Genomic DNA, 20,458 nt, shown 5'->3' with positions numbered 1-20,458 from the left:
AGTAAATATTATATATAAAAAAATTTGAAAATTTATTTCTACTTACCTCGCATGCTGCAAATTTTGTACTACTTGAAAGAAAATTCGAACATATCAACAAACTATTCCTCAGAGCAGCCATGTTTGACTCAACAATAGCTGTTGCTAATGAAATTCGCCGCACGTTACCGAACCTAGTCCTAGCATCGCTCGTATTCTCTATCCATGATGCCGCACACTACTACCATCTTTGCCTAACAGAAAATATATATTTGTCTGTGTTGCACAGTATCGTCCTCTTCGTCCAACTTGTTTTCTACATTCGATCGATAATTTGTTTAAAAAACACCAGAAGAAAATTGTTTCGGTCGTTAAATTTTGCAACGTATGTCAACTTCAATTAATCTTACGATCTATAAATAAATAAGAATTAGGCTTTTGGACTATTGAAATTATTTTCAAAGAATGCTTGATCAATTCTTATATTATGCATATGTTATATTTTATAACTAATATTATCGATAATAATGAAATATTTCCATAATACAAGGGTAATAATGGTGCATTGAAATACTATACATGAAATTGTTTCCGTATCTCCTTTATTTTTCTTATCATTGTTATTTATAGGTATGTACACAAAACCGTTGTTAAACCAATTTCAATCGGAAAATCATGGCTAAAACTGCTGTACCATTGTAGAACAATCATATTTCCGCACATACTTCTTTTTAATATAGAGGGCGTGTAAAAAGATAAGGTAAATCTTTGTAAAGACATATATCATTAGAAAAGTGTTTTGTGTATATATATTTTCGTAGTTCAATTCCTTACCTATAGCCAGGCAATTGGAAAGCAATAGAAAAACAGATTTCATTACCCAGCCAAATTCGTAATAAAATTATCATTTTCTTTTTAGTCGCCGTTCGATTATTTTGTATTGATGCACCGCGATGCACTGACTCTGTTTAAAGTTTTAAAAATTTCTAAAAGTTCCTCCAACGGAATTTTACAAAGCAATTCGGAAACAAATCGTAATTGTAAAACTACCTAGTAATTTCAATACAAATTTGATTGGAAAATGTGACCTATTTGCCATCACTTTCCAATTACCTGACTAGGTAATAAGTAACTTTACATAGTTTACTTTCTTTTCTCATGGAACTCACAGGCGAAGAAAAACATCTGCTTGCAAACCATTGTTGGCTTACCTTTCCTACGAAATTCTTTGCGATGAGAAAAGTGACGAAGTAACCATTTTGATAAATGGAATATACGAATATCAAAAAAATGTGGCGAGTATGCAATTACATGCATAAAAAATGCTAGTCGTCGCGATTCTTTATCGATTCTATTATCTTTAATTACCGGTCGCGATTTCGTAGAAAATATTGCAGTCTCCAATGGCAACAACGTAACGTTGTTCTCGTGCGAGGAACGTGAAGAAAGGAGGTAAACTATATTAGCTACTATACGCCGATATCCATCTGGCGATACACATGTACGGAAACTAGTTATTTCTTTTTCTGGGCCTTCTCGGCAGCCTTGGTGACCTTGCCAGTAGCGTCTTTGAAAGTGACAGCTTTGATAACACCGACGGCTACCGTTTGGCGCATGTCACGAACAGCGAAACGCCCCAGAGGCGGGAATTCTTGGAAAGCCTCAACGCACATAGGCTTGCTTGGTACAAGCATAACAATGGCAGCATCACCAGACTTGATAGCTTTAGGATTTTCTTCGGTGGTCTTTCCGTTACGACGGTCACACTTTTCTTTGATATCAGCGAATTTACACGCAATATGTGCAGTGTGACAATCCAACACCGGTGTGTATCCATTGCTGATTTGACCAGGATGGTTCAACACAATAACCTATAACAGACATATAAAACAATTTTTTTAGAATTAAGATGTAAGTAGTTATAAAATAGGTAAATAGATGTAGATAAGTATTCATATAAAAAGTATTTAACAAATTGCACTCAGTCGCCTTCGGCCGTCAATAAGCCTTAAAGACTTTCCGGTGGAAACCGCGAATGAAGTTAATAAGTTCTCATCATCGTGCAAATTAATCGATAATAATTTACTCAAGTCTGTTTCTAGTTTTTAACTTATTATTAAATATATACCTGTGCAGTAAAATCAGCAGCTCCTTTAGGTGGATTGTTCTTTGAGTCACCAGCAACATAGCCACGACGCAATTCCTTGACAGACACGTTCTTCACGTTAAAACCGACATTATCACCAGGAACAGCCTCTTGCAAAGCTTCGTGATGCATTTCAACAGACTTAACTTCAGTGGTCAAACCAGCAGGGGCGAATGTGACAACCATACCTGGTTTCAACACACCAGTTTCGACCCGACCAACTGGTACTGTTCCGATACCACCAATTTTGTACACATCCTACAATCACAATTAATAATATTACCAATATGCCTTTCGAAACAGGAATAATTATTGAAAAATTAATTTTAGTCAGTCGTCTCTAACCGTCATCAAATTAGAAAATTCTCCGGTGGAAACCGCGAATGAGCAAATAACGTTATCATCATTTGAAACAAATAAAAATTCAGCTATGAAATTCGATTGGAAACTTGCCTGAAGGGGAAGACGAAGAGCCTTGTCCGTAGGCCTAGTAGGCGGAAGGATAGCATCGAGAGCTTCAATGAGGCATTTTCCCTCAACTTTGCCTTCCTTGCGTTCGACAGTCCATCCCTTGAACCAAGGCATCTTTGAAGAAACCTCCAACATATTGTCCCCATGCCAGCCAGAAATTGGCACAAATGCTACTGCAACAGGATTGTATCCAATCTTCTTAATGTAAGACGATACTTCTTTCTTAATTTCCTCGAATCGGGTTTCAGAGTATGGTGGCTCAGTGGAGTCCATCTTATTAACACCAACGATCAGTTGTTTCACGCCAAGAGTAAAAGCGAGCAGAGCATGCTCACGGGTTTGTCCGTTCTTTGAAATACCAGCTTCAAATTCACCAGTGCCAGCAGCAACGATCAATACGGCACAGTCAGCTTGAGAAGTACCGGTAATCATGTTCTTGATGAAATCTCTATGTCCAGGAGCATCAATAATAGTAACATAGTACTTTGAAGTTTCGAATTTCCACAGAGCAATATCGATAGTGATACCACGTTCACGTTCAGCTTTCAGTTTATCCAATACCCAGGCATATTTGAAGGAACCTTTGCCCATCTAAAATTTCATAATGCTTTATCAATTACATGTAAAAATGTGTAACAAGTAACCAGCTGTTTTTTGTTTAGAGAACAGCAATATCTAATTATCACTGTACTAAGGAAACAAATTACCAGTGACAAAGCTTTGCTAAATTTTTAGAAGTAATTACAACTACTATTATAATCTTTGTTTCCTTGTAAATATTACTATATTACGCATTAATTACTTACTTCCTGGGCTTCCTTCTCGAATTTTTCAATAGTACGCTTATCAATACCACCGCATTTGTAGATCAAATGACCAGTGGTGGTCGACTTTCCAGAATCGACATGTCCAATGACGACAATGTTAATATGAATCTTCTCTTTACCCATTATGGAATTTTCGTAAAACTTTACTGGTTAAATCTGAAATAAAATAACATATCAGAAAATCATTCTACATTAAAGATTACATTTATACAATGGGTGCGAACAAATTTCAAATTTATTTTACGATTAAAAATTTTCGAATATTGTTCAAAATTTCGTTTAAAAATATTAATTTTTGTTAACAAGTTACAGTTTGGCGATTTTTGTTTGTTTTTTTTTTTCTATCGAGAAAGCAGCAGGTGTCCGTATTAACGTCCACGTGGCGGTATCTGAATATTCGAGAACGGAACTGGCAGCCATTTTGTACGTGATGAGAAGAGCTGCAACGTTGCCAGAATTGCTTGACGCTTGGCGTTGCACAATGCTACGTTACTTATTACTTTCAATAATTCCCAATGAGAAAAGCTATACTACTATTATAATATATACATATATATTTAAACTTTACTAATTACTTGAAAATTTCCGTTAAAAATAATATATATTTTAATTGCACGTGAACAACTGCTTTACGGTATCTATAAGGTAACTTCTAAAAAAATTTAATCGCGTTGCAAACAAAATCAGTATTGATTAATTATATATAAAAGGTTAGAGAAGTATTTAAAATTTGGAAAATTATGTACAAAAAACGCGCTACAAAATTGTATATATTATGCAATTGCTATATGATAAATTGATACAGATATACCGTTCAATTACCAAGTTTCGCACAATATAATTTCCACTTATTATCACTTTGACACAGCTATGAACTTCATAACGGTAAAGAAAATTGACTGATTTAACGATCCACCACACTGGAAATCAGCAAGCAAACTCCATTGTTGGCGAAGAGTCGTCCCACAATGTCGTCATTGCACACGATTTCCAGTATACGCATCACGTATCTGGATACCGTACTTAGAAAAATGTTGAAGCCACAATTACAGCTCCTTTTCGATTATACATGTAAAATTACTTTCGTCGATGTTTTTAGAAATTGCCGAACTAGAAAAGATTTTACATCACGAATGGAATTCCAGCAATGCTCGAACTTGTGACCGTGTAACTCCAGTTCTGACAAGCGACCGCCATACTGCATCCGGTTATTTGAGTTTTCCTAATTTTTTAATTTAAAAATCACACTCAATTAGTTATTCGTTTATTCGCGTGAATTGTTTCGTACGATCGAACAATCAATTTGCGAAATTCGACGCGTTTTCCTCGAAAGATATGACGAGCGATTTCAACGAAAGTCAGCATGTGGTCCGTCCGTATTTGAACAGCCGGCGAATATAACGATCAACCACGCGCCCATTTTTTAATATTGTAATTCACCGAGAAAAATAACATTTTAGAAAAACTGTTATCACAACACATTTCGCCCGTATTTCGTGCTTCGTTTTATTCTGTACCTGACGTCCGATGCTACTTCTCCGGTGAGAAAATCGACGGATTATGTTTCTGTGCGTAAACCTTGTACAACCACTCACCTCCAGATGCTACGACAGAAAGAGATCGTCCAAGTGAAGTGACATGCGCATACGGCTTTCCTAGCATAGCTTCGAAGCCAGCGCCCTCACCATATTGATCATTTGTAAAGCGATATACCATTATTTCTCGTATTATTTATATTTTTTGTCGTACAGCTAATAATTTTCTGAATTATTGAAGATACTGGTTGACATGTTTTTTATAAACTTGCAAAAAATTATTGGTTTTAATAACCAGTGAAATTGGAGTTTTTGAGAGGATGAAGCGCTGGGTTCGAGATTACGGTTACGCAGCAACAACAGGCGTGCCGAGGCTCATATATATGTATGTATAGATAGTCCTGGGATGCGTGCACGTGTGTGAGTAGAGAATTGAGAAAAAGATAGGGATATTCAAGTAAGAGAATGTTAACACGCTACATTCAGGGATGCATTAATGTATTCGTAACAGCAGAATTAATATTACAACCCCGAATCTGCCAAATTTTACAATATCAAACAACGATACGAAGCAATATCCGATTTTCTTCGACATTCTTTTTTTACCAAATTGTTCTATAAGCGATGACTAGACGAGTTCAATGCAATTTCACTTCAAAGCAATATGGATATATTATAATCTACCAATCTAGCCAATATAGATTATTACTGCGTGAATAAAGAATTTAATATTTTTGTAATACATATCTATATATATATCGGGTAATTATTGGAGTTAGAGGCGTATAATGAATCTTCACGCGAATTGACCATCGTTATTATGTACTATCGATGATACTTATTGATACGAATGTGATTATTACAGAGTTTAGCAACAAGTTACAGCAGCGATTAGATAATCCACGGGCAACGGGATGACGAACGCGATTTCTTACACAGTCTAAGTCGAACTCAACTTACTTATCTTCTATGATAATTGATTGTAAATAGTCTATCAAGTAACAAAAAAAAAAAAAAAAAAAAAAAAAAAAGAAAAAAAAAAGAAAAAGAAAGAAAAAAAAAACTTACCAATTCACGAATTGGATGTGACCAAGTGTACTTGTTGTTCACGATGCACGTAGAACTTATCTGCGCCTCAGTCCAACCGAAGCCCTTATATACTTCTCTTCGTACCCCTTTGCACCCCTCAAAATAAATCTTTATTTTTAAGGACAGCTATTTAATTACTTCATACCTGTGTTAGGTACACGTCCCTTCCGTGACCGTGGCTACGTTCAGCGACCCATTATGTCACTTCGAGCCCAAGACCACTGTCATAAATCTCAGGCAAACACAATTAGATTAAATCATAAAAAGCTATTTCTCTGTAAATAATTTTAAGTGCGGCTATAATAAAAATTCTGGACTAAAGTATCGGGGACCTTCCCAAACATTTCAAAAGAAAGGCCTCGATGTACTTTCATGGCCGATATACATACATGAATCATACTTCAAAGCTACTTTTTTATGATATAATTGTCGATACAATCAGTATTCGATGATATAAGCATATTAATGTGCACGCGCGTTTCTATTACCTTCTTTTTATACATATAAATTTCTAAGTAACAGTGTTTTCAATCATTTGTAAATCATTTTATTATTTTTTTTTACTGTGGCGAGTTAGAAATTTATCTAAAAAGAATAAGAAAGATTAAACGATGACATCACAAGAAAATGTTGGAAAATAAATTGCATGATATATCGAAAGATAATATACAAAGATAAGTAAAATATATGCACAGTTTCAAAATACTGTAAACTACAACGTCTTTCGATATGTATTTCAGTGCCTTAGCATGCGGCAAGAATAATACTTTGGAGCAGGTCAAATTTTTACAATGGCAAGAGTCTGTAATCTGTAGTTCGAGAATGGCTGCTTTACGGTTTTACCCGTGAAGCAATGATAACAAAGTATGGTAATAAGACTTTCTATGTCTTCTTAGCACAATTTTTAAAATATTCAATACGAAATTAACGTTTGTTAAATAATGAAATTATTTATTTCTCGGTATGAAAGGCGATACCTATTTTGCGATTCTATATTTTTCTCCTTAATCTTTGAATCTTTCGATATCAATGATTCAATAGATTATTATTCGCGATGAAAAGTAAGAAAACGTTTGTACGAACGATAAACGTTCAAGGCACTGATGATACCTTGTCACAGCCCTGGATTACTGTTACAAAACCTTTCCGGTGGCGACAATAGAACATAGCTTTCTCAAATCTTTTCATTTATTACACTATATTTTTTCATTTGTTATAATATTTTTTCCCTGTACTATAATATTACGAGTATTATAAACACATACATATCGTATAGGTAATATAATGGTATTACCCTTCATATGTTGCTTTGTAAAATCTTTGGAAATTGCGACTTGATAGTCGTCTGAAAATATTCATACACGTTTTAATTCCGACCATTAATAATCCAATATTAATTATCAATTACAAAATATTTATTATTTTATTGTAAAATATGATTCAAGATTGTAATATAATTAATATCGAATATACATCAATTGTGTAATGTAATTAATTGATTGAGGTGTACGATTTTTATACACAAAGGGTAAATTCGTTGATCCATCGTTTTTTTATTTTTAAATTATTAATATTTGATAACGAACAATACGCGTTACATATCCAATTGAGGGATGCCCGTGTTCACTTTCGAGCATGAAAAGTATCCTATGATATCGATATGGAAAAAAGAATTACGGTTTATCACGAGATGTTATGTAATCACGTTCTCTGCAAACCGGTGAATGAATCATTGAAAATAACGGACGACTCATTATGCATCATTTGCTTTGTACGCGAGTACTAAACATCATACTATTGCTAATATACTGTTCTGAATAATATACTGAATAATATATATAATATATATAATATACTGAATCATACTAACTAGAAGTTTACAAAGGCAGAATTAAGGGACAATAAGATTAAATTTTGGAGATATTTTGAAAGATAAAATCTTGGAAAAGCTTTTCGTCTTCAGTTACTCTCAGCTTTTTATTAAATTTACGTTCTTTGTCTTAGAAAATCAATTTCAATTATATGCATAATTTTATTAACATTATACAATTTTACTGTTACTGACTTTTATTACCGGCGAATATAAAACAACTAACAAAAATATGCTAAGATTTTCGGAATGAGCACGAAGTTTAAGCACGAGTAATGTAGCAAAGTTCGAACGAAACGAAGTTGCTTTTCGAAGTTCGTATCGATCGATTTTTGACAAAACAAAGTATCAGTTTTTATTGATTCTTGGTATTCGATGTTGCCACGTGCAACGAAGGAGGGGAGATCCCTGTTTCCTAGATCCATTATTCTGCGAGAAGAGATTCGATCGTTCCCATGGTCGGTGTTGCTTCAGAGGAATATCTACTTGCGAATTAAAATTCATTCATTTCGAATCGAATATTTCGCTGGAAACATTACAACTGGAAATTCTTTCGAGCGATAAGTACAAATAAAGGATGATAAATAATTATTTCTTGCGATGCGTCCTTTCAACTGAATACGATATAAACGAATATGATATTACGAAAATGTAATTGATGACCTAAATGTATTGAGTTTCACGATTTGAATGAAAGTCGAATGATTTCGAGAGATGCATATTCTTTCGATGTTGCACACCAATAAGCTGATACAAACCTTATATATGTTACAGATATGCATGCAGATACGCAGAAAGACTGAAACATAGAAAATATTCAATCGATGTCACACAGACGCGCCATAATAAAATAAAAAGAAAAGTAAGAGAGAAAGGGATTGGTACTACAGGGAAAACCCGGTGGTGTACTCGTTGGAGAGTTACAGTCGTACCGTTAGTTCAGACCCGGCAAACAAATTAAATAACGTATCAAGATAATATCCAGATAGGAAAAATCGTACAGACTGCATAGGTATATACCAATAAGAAAGAAAAAGGAACGCTCGTCGACGACCGCAATTGCGTAGAAGAAAAGAAAAAGAAAATTGAGAATCTTTTGCCATATATAGGCAGAGGGGTGTTGTTGAAGGATACATCTTGCCAACTTCAATCGTCTATTTATATTTCTGAATTCCTACTGACATCCGATCGTACAGACACTCGCACATGGGAGCGGTGTAGCTAAGTTTCGAAAATTTAAAAATAACTTCTATCGTCGAGGAGGAGGAAACGGATATACGTGTAGAAATGGACAAAAATTCACGCGTAATCGCGCGGGTAGACATAATTCATGTTCCAGTACATAGTCGATGATACACGCAATGTATACTCGTTACGAGTCTAATTGATAATTGTATGGTTACAGTCGTGTTCTCGCCGTCATATCTTTTTTCTCTCTCGTTTTCTCTGTCGTTCTTTTTTCTTCTTTTTAAATTTTATTTGTGATTCCCGTTAGCTCGATTCCCGTTGTCTCCCTTCTGACAGTCACGATCGTTTAATTAACATATGTCGCGCTCTAACCTTAATGCAGACGTTTTGGTCAATTCTTTGTAATCGGAAGTAGACTCTCTCGCATAACGTATTCTTCCACGCGTTTACATTCTCTCTTGTTTCTTGTTCCCACTCTTTCTTACTTCGTCCCTCGTGTACACACATATACATATAGATACCGCTTCATTCACGCGTTACTCTATCTCGCAGGCTTGTTATCTTTTATTGGGGCAACCGTAAAGTTGTGCAGGATGACATCGTTCAGGCGTTAGATCGGAGAAATGCTACAATAAAACAAAAAAAAAAAAAGAAAAAAAAAAAAAAGAAAACAGGGGAAACGGTTCCAACTATTGTTCGAACGAGTATCATACGCTAACCACTGCTTTTCTCTTTTCGGCTATTGAAACAACAATTACTATTTTTCTTGGCACGCGCGCGATTCGCTACATGCTTTCCACGCTTCGAGAAACGATCGGTTTCTCCGCCAATTTCCAATAATTTTGTACATTGGTAAACTTTTTGTTCAAAGAAACGACACTCCGATCGCATGACACCCTTTTGTATAACCCTGCACGCAGCTTCTATACATGTTCATACTATTATCATATATATGTTCATCATTATATATCTATATTTATTTGTAATTATACTCCTATTTACAAAAAATTGTTCGTTAAACGTTAATATTCAATATCGCAACTGTTATTACATTATAACTTTATTCCTGAGTGACCATTCATTAAGAGACTCGCCTCTTATTTCTTCTTCTTTTTTTTTTCCCCCCCGCCCCCTTTTATTTTTATCGGATAGCTTATTTTAACGCTAAAGCGCCGCGATAAGAAACCGAGGTAGTAAGACGACAAATACGGAAATACGTTCAATTTTTAATGGTTAATCTTAAACTTAAGCCGAGCCGATTACGGATAAACTATTGAGAATTTCATTCGAAAGCCCAAGTCGATTTCCTCGTTCGAAGAAACGATTAGACTCGAACGTTTCAGTGCTTTCAGACATATTCGGCTCAAGAAACGATAGATATCTTTAATCCTAAGACAAAAAAATAATTATATATCGAAGAAAATGACAATCGTTTAAAATCATTGTCATTTATAATCATTGTTTATATAATGTATTAAAAAATCACTCGTTCGCGAATCAACGAAACTATACTTGCTTGTTTCAAAACGATCCTTTCGGTAAGTTTAACCCTGCTGTTCTCCTCGGCTCTGCGAATATTTCATCGACGAAAAGCGTGGTATTACATAATAAAGGTAGTAAACGCTATAGAGAATACTGAAATCAAACATTTTATGGAAACTATTTATATCTCGATAATATCTATCGAAATGTAACGTTCATTTCGGATCGCATAGTCCCGGAAAGAATAGCAGGGCGCTGATAGCGTTACACGTACGTTTCCCGAATTTCTATAATCTATTTTTCAGAGATTTAATGGTTGTCGAAACCCACCACGCGAATTATGAGCCGAATATGCGTAACACAACAAATAATTTAAACACGTCTAATTTACCAACATTGTATAATAATTTTGACTTAATTCTGAACAATAATCTTTACGTTATTCGAACTATTTATATATAATTAATCGCTTGATATGAACTGGCCTAATATTATTACGTAAACTCCGAATGTAAATTAAGAATTTTCTGAATCATTTTGTGGAGAACAGACGTATCACGATACGGTACGTGTATATCGTTGAAAGAAACATTGAGAAACTTTACGAATTTCAAAAGTATCTACATATTACGCGAGTAATATGCTACGACGAAAGAAACGTTTCTAATTTCAACGCGAATAAATTTCTTGAATCTATAGAAGCAACAAGATTATAGGTTGTAAAGCAGATAAACATTCGTTCGATATAAAATAAATCGTTAAATTGTATTTGTAATTGACGATTAATACTCTTATTTATAAAATCTTGCGAATACATGTAACAAATATACTTCCTGTATAATATTGGCACTTATTCGTAAATAATATTCATAAATACTTATTCGTTATTATCTCCTAAATTCTCCATACTAATTGGTACTTAATGAAACAACTAAAGACACACGATATAAGAACGAAATTAGTATCCAAGGACAAGGATCGGCGAACATTGACAAATATACTTGGAGAAGAGTGCGAGGAAGACGGTCGTGAATGTTGGCACGAGTTGCAAATCATCGCGCAAGAGGACGATGACGACGATCCACAAAATGATTAGAGAAATTCTCGCAAGGATCACTAGCCGACGAAGTATTTCGAACCATCGATCCCGAACGTACGTGGTTCCATCGAGTGTGTCCGTGCATTTTGTCCAATATTCGCTTACTTAAATGAAATTATACACAACACGCGTAACAATATCGATTAGGCGATTGGGAGGTTTCCATGCATAAGATATCGTCAATCGGATGGTATAACGGGAATCGTCGACCTGCCGATCGGACCACGTCGATCGATTATTAACAAACTTTCGCGAATCGTATCCGCTACGATGCGCGAGACGACATCGATGACTTTTGCGTTCACGCGCGTCTCAGCTCTTCAGCTCTTTTATAACACCGATAAACATCTTCAATAAAATCAATATCATGCAAACAGTCGTGAGGAGATTTATACCGCGAAGATCATCCGAGTTAGTTCTATCGATCGTGTAAATTCGAGTTTCTCAAAATCGAATAAAAACTAAGGCGAGCAGGAGCGAGCTCGATCTCGCGAATCGTCGAACTCGCTTCTCGCCCGCGTTCCAAGGTTTCAGAGACACTACATTCTCATCTTTGTTTCCCTTTACCGCGCCGCCATCCTGATATTCTATCGTCGCGAATGAAACTTATATATATATATATATATATGTACACACACCTTTCCCGATAAACATTGCTTTTAATTAAGTATAGATGGGTTTCGGTAAATCGATGATAAATAACAAAAAGGAGTGTATACAAATACCGAATTAGGAGCTACACTAATAGGAGGGTATCGTCTTATTTTGTTCTTATTTTGTTCGTCCGTGTATAGGTAAGACACTTTTGTCGAAGATGGAGCTTTAAAGTGTTCAACTACAAATCTAGTATCTCTGAAACAATATTGATACATGATAAGATATCGGAAGGCTTATAATATTGGATAAAGTCGCAAATTGTTCATCAGCAGTTTCAATGCTGTGCTCTGGAATATTTTACACTATGAAATAAGACGTGACTCGGAGCAACTGGCTAGATAATTAATTAAAGGGTATCATTTCCTAACGTATCTGTAGACAGCTTAGAAACGGTGTATATATAAACGATACACAGACAATACGATATAAACGATATAAACGATATAAACGAATCATCGTGTTGCGTAAAGTACTAAGTACATATTTGGTAACGAGTATAATAAATTATGAACGTACACGTATCACAGCCATTTAAATAGCCTAGAATTTTAGATTTATAAATGGTACGAGTATCGAGCAACAAAAATAAATGGAACGTATTCTTCGTAACGGAAGAGGTACAAAATACCATGAAACCGGAAACGTACTACACCAAGCCGTACGTTGCTCAGAGATTATCGTTGTCCACAGCATTCTCTCAAGGCTATAATCAAAAGTACGTCGACCATACATATACGTACACAAATCATGCTTATAAATTTAGTACAATAATGTAGATAATAATTGTATAAGTAAGGCTGATTAAACGCACTCCTCTTTTCCTATTCCAATGTGATTGAACGTTCTCTCTCCGTTTTATCGTTAGTCGCCGGTGATACCGTTGTATCTTCAACCGCATCCACGATCAAAATGGATTTTTACAGTGTCGCGCGCCGCCAATAAATCAACGCTCCGATCAGAAGTAAGCGCGCGATCGCGTGTAAAACTTTTATAAAACCAAGAGAGAGAGAGAGAGTTCAATCGTCCAGTGTCTCCCGTGTAATGATCTGACGATGACGTATAGGACTAGGTATTCAATGATTTCGAAGTTCTTCCTAGAACTTTTAGAACATGGCAGTAGAATAATAGTACACCCGATACCTCGTCGCAAAGACGAAGTAACTCGACCTACTCTCATCTTCTAATCCTTTAAACATTATACCATTTAGTAACATTATCGATATATTATTACTTTTTATTTACCGGAAGAGTTTCTTTCCATAATAACGATACGAAACAAATTACAAAGGAAGGGAGCAGCTCTGATGCTAAGAGAAGCAAATATTTTTCTTAAAAAGGGTTTAACCACTAATTCTTTCAATTGATTCTTAAATTCTTAAATTTTCTTTGCTTACACAAGTATATAGGAATGGAGATAATCCGAGTTCGCGATATGTACACAGCACGAGTATTTAATTTTAGTTGCTTCCAGAATTCAAACATCCTGATAATACACGATGTAACTTCGTCCCTTCTAACCCTTCGAGTTATTACGCCCTTGCTTCAAGGTAAGATAGGTTTTCGGATACTGGTGTATCTTAACGATTATTCGACGTTTAGACTTTGCGCGCTGTATTCTTGATAATGTCTGTCGCTGTGAATACCATGTAGATCGATATAAGTCTAATCCCGCGGAATCTTTCGCATGAAATACGTCCCTCGATAGTGTTCGAAGCTAGCTAGATAACTATGCGATATACATACCCCACATATTGCGCGTTTCTTCCCTACCTGCCTGTGCTTTTCTCCTCTCGTCTTTCGGATTCGCGCGTTTCGTTCGTTAAATGGAAATCTCGTCGGTTCAAGCGGTAAACGTGCGGTCTGCTTACAAAGTGGGGAAAGTGAACGTTAAAAAAATGTATTTAACTATTAAAGTCTATTCGATGGTTTATAAATACTAAAAAAGTCGCTATCCTTATTACAAATCGTTTCGTATTTTGTAGTTCGAAGGATTTACACCGCCTTCTTCTTACCGGTCTCTATAATACAAACGGGCGAGTCTGCAGTTTATTATTTCCCCCACAATTAATACGGATGTTTAATGAGTGTGGTGTTTTTTTTTTTTTTTTTTTTGCACCTTTTTATGTTATCTAAATAATTCTCGAAGAAAGATACTATTCTTCGACTTTGTTCCTCAAACGCTATATCAAGGATTGCGACTAGAATGGATATGAAACTTCCAACGAAACTCCGTATGCGTTCACAATGGAAAAGTAAAAGATATAAAAATAACTCTATCTTGGAGACTCGGAGAACAAAATTTAAGGCTACGTTTGAACGATAATAATTTCCGCAATGTTGGTTCATCGTCGATACTATTTCGATCTTCAATGAAAGATAACGAGCCGAATAAATGGGAAAAATCGTCGATCACGAAATCGTATCATATTATTAAACATAATACAACGTTATAAACATGGGGGAAATAGGGAAGAAGGGTTGTGATCCCGTATCGATTTTTCGAATCTGGAGAAATTCGGTCCCGTTGAGGCCCTCGAGGAGAAATGGTTTGTTAGTACGAGGACAAGTAATTCTATCGTCGTTCGTCCGAATTGAAACTTTCGAAGCTGATAATACGACTCGTTACGAATGCTTTGCTCTGCTTCAAATATATTCACGTTCGTAATTTCTATGCGTTTGGTTTCGGCACATCGAAAGGAAAGATGTGTAAAAAAATAAAATTACACGTACAGGTAGTAGTGGAGATTCAATTTGATCGTGTAAATTATCTCGCGATTCGGATAAATCTTTTCTTCAACCAACCGTGTATCATTGAAAAGAAATTACCGTAGAATTTCCACGAGTGAAACATATACGACAAGTTATCTACGCTATTCTCGTATTCCGTATATATGAAAGAAATATGAAATCTAATGACCGAAAATGAAAGCAGAAGTCGGAAGCAGCGATGCAGATGGTGGCTTTAGTTGGTCCCGAACATGAGTTACTCAGGTTTGTGTACAAATCTTTATCGGTTGACAAATGAAAGATTCGAAGTACATGTCAAACACAGATCACGCATTTCCAATTAATACGTTCAATTTGTTTCGATAACTGCACGCAACAAACGATATATAACGAATAAACTAATTTCTTTTTTATTCACTGTAATCGTATCTTCTATACTAACGATGAAAAGATATTACCCCCTTCGAGGGAAATAAAGCGAATTTGGTACAAAACATTTTAAAGGAACGAATTATAAAAAGAAAGACGATAAATATACAAAGTTAAAACGAGCACGATTTCTGCACAAACCCATTGTAAAAGTCGCGCATGGAATCGTGTCGATCGTTGCATTATGGATCTCAGCTTATGGTAACGCTGCGCGTGTCGAACGTAATATAACATCTATCTCTCCCTCTCTCATACTCTCTTTCTTCTCTCCACTCTCTCGTTCGATCTTTCTTTCTTTCTTTCTTTCTTCCTCATTCTCTCAAGTAGCATTTTAAACATTACGAGTTATCTATTAACCTATACGGCCCTACGATATACGGATGAATGTTCCTTTGGCAGTTTATTTACACGCGAGTTGAGCCATGGCGCCGAAAATATCATACGGCAACGAATTTCGATGTCAAGCAACCTGTGAAGCACGGAACATTTTGAAAAGTCGCGAGACACGTTAAAATCAATAGATCTTTTTCTCTCGCGTAGCCAACTAGCACTTTTGAAAATGTTTCGTCTTGGATGGAGAGTGTCGTTGCGGATATTAGCGAGTCGATCCTCCAAACGTTTCTTAAAAATCGTTTATCAGAGTGTTTACAAATAGTATACGCGTATAAAAGGGCTTGAAACGTTTCCTTCGTTTCTATTTATCCATCTTGAGAATGTTTATGGTGACCGTAATTTTAATACAACGAATCGTTCCATCGTAGTTTCATTTTATATTCACTTCATGCTTCGTAATCAAAATAGAAATAATTATACAATTATAATAATAGAGGTGAAACATGATTTTAATAGGGTAGCGTTAACTACTTTACTTTGTTAGAGAATTCTGCTCAAAACAAACACAACAGTCTGCTATTGTATAGCGAGAAAATTGTTAAAAGAATATTTATTGAAACTTGTAATATATATATATATATATTCTGATATATATTTTTTCTATTTTGCGTTATGTCGCTTTAGCTTAAATGCAATAATATAGCGAAATACTATTAAAAAGTGGTTTGTTTTTATAGAGTATAACGGTATGTTATAATAGTATACTATCGATACCTCTACTAGCATATAAATAGTATGTTATTATAACAGTATTACAATAAGTGCAGTAGAAATGTTATATAGATGTTATGAAATCATTTGAAACTTTAAAACTTATAAAGTATTACAAGTGTGTCTATATTTATCATCTGTCAACTAACTGCTAATTTCAACGAAACAACACTCTCCATTTTACCAACATAATCCATAGCTCAACTGCAGCTACCATAACCATGTTATTTACAGAAACAGTACGATCATATAATTGAGATATCTTGCGCTGTTAGTTCCATTTAGTTTTGTACCGCCGTTTTCCTCGTCATTTTCACTGGCAGTGTCTCCCTTTGCCTCAACGATAGTATCTAGTCGATCCATTGTACCCCTCTGGTGGTGATGACTGCTTGACAAGTCACTTTCAGGTGTCTCGTCCGAGTCTACGTCGATCATATGGTCGTTAACCTGGATTTTGACTACAGCATCTACCGGGTACTTTCCTTCGTCGCTCGATGACGTCGTTCCCCTTTGCGAACCTACCCTACTCGATAATATTCTGTCATTTTTTTCACAACGAGGACAATTTTGACCGTTCGACGAACCTTCGTCGCTCTGACATCGGAAGCATATTAAATCACCTTCGCTAGAAAAATCGCAATGTTCGCATTGAACGACGTGTCCATTACCATGACAGACTTCGCAGACAGGACTGTCGTCGTCGTCGTCCTGCTTTAGGTCTCTGTCTTCGTAGTCTCTTCGGTCGTGCTCCTGTTCGTATTTCTTGGGCCAAACTCTTCGATACTCTTGATCGCGATACAACGACCTAGGCGAAGAAGATTGACCGCTATGCTCTTGATCGTGATATACCGCCGACCGAGGAGAAGACATATGAATCGGGCTTTTGTACGCGCGGGAAGTTCCTGGTTCCTGAAGTCGATCGTCGAAACGTTCCTCGACGTATCTGCTGGAATAGGAGCCAGGCGTTTGTGGCCTGTACGTACAGGTACGGGTTTTCTGATCGCATTCGCTGCACAACAATAAGTTCGACTTGCTGCCAGGCTGCGAAGCGTAACCGTTGCAAGTGCCGTAATATTTCTCATCTTCGTCGCTTTCGAAGAAATGTTGACTGAGGCTACCAATCGATTTCGTATCGCTGGACCTACCAGAGATTCTAGTTTCTTCCAGTTCTTCTCTGTCGTCCGCCGCGTATCTGTAACAAAGTTTACACGTATGAAGAGAGATTATAAAAATTATACACGGAATTTACTTCAACTGGAAACTTAGCAACGGTGTTTTCAGATAAATGTTTCAGGATGATGCTTCTGATTAAATACTCGTCTTTAATAAGCTAACAACACCGCTTTACCTGTCGTCCGTAGCGTCAGCCAGATAGTGTCGTATTCGCGCAATCTTCGTTTTGCCGCGCTCTCGCGGCCTTGTTTCTTGTTAAATGATACTTTCTCGATTTCGCTCGTTGTTATCTTCTAAACTGGAAGACGAGCTGGCACCGCAAATCTGCATCTCGATTTCGGCCAATCGATTCTCAACCTCCCACTGTTGTTGATTCAGTTTAGCGCTCATTACTGCGTTTTCAGACTCCAAACAAACCAGACGTTCCCGAAGACGTTTAATTTCAGCCAATAAAGCTTCGTTAGTGCCTAAAAGTGGCGTGGCACCTTCGCTCACTAAATGCGTCATGCTGCTGGTTATGCCTAGAAAAAATAACGTATATCGTCTTATCGATCAAGTAAATCGATAATATCAAATATTAGTATGGTTGATTAATTTATTCGTATCGTGTTAACCAATCATTCGTTACGCGTATCCGTTTAATTCGTTATCGATAAAGGCAAGGCAAGAAACGTCTATTTAAGAAATTTACTTGCAAATTGTTTCGATATTTTACCTATAGTTCTTCCCCCTAGTTAAAACATACTTGTTCTAGACGAATGACTTCATTTTTTATTGGATTCATTCAGGCAATATTTCCTTATTGAACTGTTTACCGCGACCCGTTTACAACGGATAAGTGCTAGCTAATGTCAACGCATAAATTGCTAGTAGGTAACAAGTCTCTGTTCTATATCCGATGAACTTTTAATATTACAACGTGTTACGTAAGATCGAACGAAAACGACTATAAATAATCCGATGCTCTAAAGAAGACGGAGAGTTTCAAAATAGATAGAGTTTCGAATGAACAAAATATTACATACTATTCATAAGTTGATTACTCTACCACTAAAAAATAAATCTCTTTTTCTTATCCTTCCAATGTTTTAATGTCTCTTAACATTCATATACGCTACGTTTAAATTGAGTTTAGGTTAAGTTTGGATCGTCCATTAAAATTTCGCAATATCACGAGACGAACAACTCTTTACGATTCCCTGAACGAACAGTGGACAACTGACAGACAGAAAACTCGTTATCACGGTGCGTGGATCCTAATTAACAACAACAGGAGTCGTCGAAGTGGTTCCTTCCTTCCCAAGTAACAATTTTTCCGGACCTTGAACGTAACAGCCAAATCATGCTCGGAACTCTATACGAAACGACGCATGTATATTCGGATAAGCTTTCGTAGCACGGTCAGCCGGAAAAATAAAACCTCCTACGGGAAATGATCGTCACGAGTTTCCAACTCATTCGTACTTTCAAACATTCGTTCCTTTTATCTCGATATTCTTACAAATTCTTTCTTGGCGATGGGTAGCCTTTTAGGTGAACCGACCAGTAAATCAAAGGATACTGTGCATCAGGCATGGAAGTTTCGATTCCAACGGAAGAGGAAGAAGATTCCTTGGTGATTTAACGTCCATTAAATCACGAAGGAAAAATGCGTTCAATCCGAAGGTCCGAGAGTTAAGAAAGAGAATCGGGGTCGAAGAATTCAGAAGGAGGGCGTATATTTCCAGTCGGTGGCGTTCAAGATGAAATACTTGCCAGAGTGGGTGGATTGTCTGCCGGTGGATGGCTGTGTGGCCGCGGATTGCGGTGCCCTGGCGGTCTGATCCTCGCTGCTGTGGCCGCTGCTGGTGGCACTCATCGGACTATCCATGCTCCTCGCAACGTTGCTCGCGTTGACGTTGCTGGCGGTGCTGGGCAAGCCGCGCGACGTCACCGGACTAGGGCTGGGGGAGAACAACGAGTGGCCAGCCGAGTACGCGTGAGTGGACTTGGTGTCCACCGGTGAAACCCACATCTCCTCCAACGGTATACGACCTCGTGACTCCACGAGGCCTGGCGTGCTTTGGCATCGTCCCATTGCAGCTGAAAGTTCGTATCGTGGGCGTAAAACGTCACATGCCACAAGTATCAAGTTCGGTAGTCGGAGGAACGGTAGTGTTGCTTTTAGTTTTGGAAAGGCCTGTAGTCTGTTTGAAAATGTGTCTTTTAGTTTTTTTTTTTTTTTTCTTTTTCTCAGGAGTTACGTAGACTGACTGTCTTTTTGCGAGGTAGTTGCACAGATAGAGCGTTCTAAATGAAAGCTGTTTGAGAAGGAGGTGTGCGTGAGGTTGGAGTTTTACTTAGTTTATGCGCAGCTAGTTTGATACTTTCGCATAAATTTTAAACGAAGTTTTGTAAAGTAGTTTTGTATTTCGTACGTTCTTATTTCGACAGTGTTCTGCTATGTGCGAGTAACAGTGGTGTTTTTGGTTTCGGTAGGGCTTGTAGTTGGTTTCGAAAGGTTGTTTTTTGTTTTTTTTTTTTTTTTAGTATTTTTCAAGATTTATGTAGATCGATCGTTTTATAAGACAGTTCGTCGATTAAATGGATTCTAGTTGGAAAGGAGACGTGTAAGATCATCGTTGTAACTAAAAGTTTACTCTTAGTTGGTGCGTGTTACAGAGTTTCGATAAATTTGGTACT

The 20,458-nt window shown here is 36.6% G+C and overlaps 4 protein-coding genes across 14 annotated transcripts in view; all 4 read right to left on the bottom strand.

Annotated features, from left to right (window-relative positions):
* Mrps14 (mitochondrial ribosomal protein S14) overlaps positions 1-20,458 on the bottom strand; it is a 67,335-nt gene that overhangs the window by 610 nt on the left and 46,267 nt on the right. For both annotated transcript variants that reach the window (XM_072020788.1, XM_072020787.1), the window contains exon 2: positions 47-127. In XM_072020788.1, coding sequence (XP_071876889.1) covers positions 47-121 — 75 coding nt within the window. In that variant the 5' untranslated portion in view covers positions 122-127. The remainder of the gene's footprint in view (positions 1-46; positions 128-20,458) is intronic.
* Positions 567-5,092, bottom strand: Ef1a-f2 (elongation factor 1-alpha F2). Of its 2 annotated transcripts, none has more exons than XM_072021274.1 (5): positions 4,941-5,092; positions 3,403-3,579; positions 2,579-3,187; positions 2,108-2,383; positions 567-1,850 (listed from the first exon to the last, which is right to left on the bottom strand). In XM_072021274.1, the coding sequence occupies exons 2-5, from the start codon at positions 3,544-3,546 to the stop codon at positions 1,494-1,496; spliced, it is 1,386 nt and encodes a 461-aa protein (XP_071877375.1). In that variant the 5' UTR covers positions 3,547-3,579; positions 4,941-5,092; the 3' UTR covers positions 567-1,493. The 2 variants fall into 2 exon arrangements, with proteins under 2 accessions (XP_071877375.1, XP_071877376.1); XM_072021275.1 differs by lacking the exon at positions 4,941-5,092 and adding an exon at positions 4,246-4,380.
* Positions 9,055-17,618, bottom strand: LOC141445931 (uncharacterized). Its single transcript, XM_074112140.1, has one exon. It carries the CDS (start codon positions 17,471-17,473, stop codon positions 16,832-16,834), a length of 642 nt encoding a protein of 213 aa, XP_073968241.1. The 5' UTR covers positions 17,474-17,618; the 3' UTR covers positions 9,055-16,831.
* Positions 17,662-20,458, bottom strand: part of LOC139996398 (cyclic nucleotide-gated channel alpha-3) — a 260,924-nt gene continuing 258,127 nt past the window's right edge. For 8 of the 9 annotated variants that reach the window (XM_072020757.2, XM_072020756.1, XM_072020762.1 and 5 more), the window contains 3 exons: positions 19,532-19,858; positions 17,952-18,297; positions 17,662-17,795 (listed from right to left, as the gene is read on the bottom strand). In XM_072020757.2, coding sequence (XP_071876858.1) covers positions 18,032-18,297; positions 19,532-19,858 — 593 coding nt within the window. In that variant the 3' untranslated portion in view covers positions 17,662-17,795; positions 17,952-18,031. The remainder of the gene's footprint in view (positions 17,796-17,951; positions 18,298-19,531; positions 19,859-20,458) is intronic. The other variant, XM_072020765.1, reaches the window with a different exon arrangement.

Source organism: Bombus fervidus, chromosome 18 (genome assembly GCF_041682495.2).
Source record: "Bombus fervidus isolate BK054 chromosome 18, iyBomFerv1, whole genome shotgun sequence".
Lineage (NCBI taxonomy): Eukaryota > Metazoa > Arthropoda > Insecta > Hymenoptera > Apidae > Bombus > Bombus fervidus.
The sequence above is the reverse complement of the archived record's forward strand: the minus strand, read 5'-3'. Positions and strand labels throughout refer to the sequence as shown.

Excerpts from the sequence above, each read along its gene's own strand:
- Ef1a-f2 (XM_072021274.1), bottom strand. The coding sequence starts at position 3,546 with ATGGGTAAAGAGAAGATTCATATTAACATTGTCGTCATTGGACATGTC. Across the intron at positions 2,384-2,578 it reads CTCTTCGTCTTCCCCTTCAG|GATGTGTACAAAATTGGTGG; the intron begins GCAAGTTTCCAA and ends TTGTGATTGTAG. Across the intron at positions 1,851-2,107 it reads CTGCTGATTTTACTGCACAG|GTTATTGTGTTGAACCATCC; the intron begins GTATATATTTAA and ends TGTCTGTTATAG.
- LOC141445931 (XM_074112140.1), bottom strand. The coding sequence starts at position 17,473 with ATGTCTTCTCCTCGGTCGGCGGTATATCACGATCAAGAGCATAGCGGT.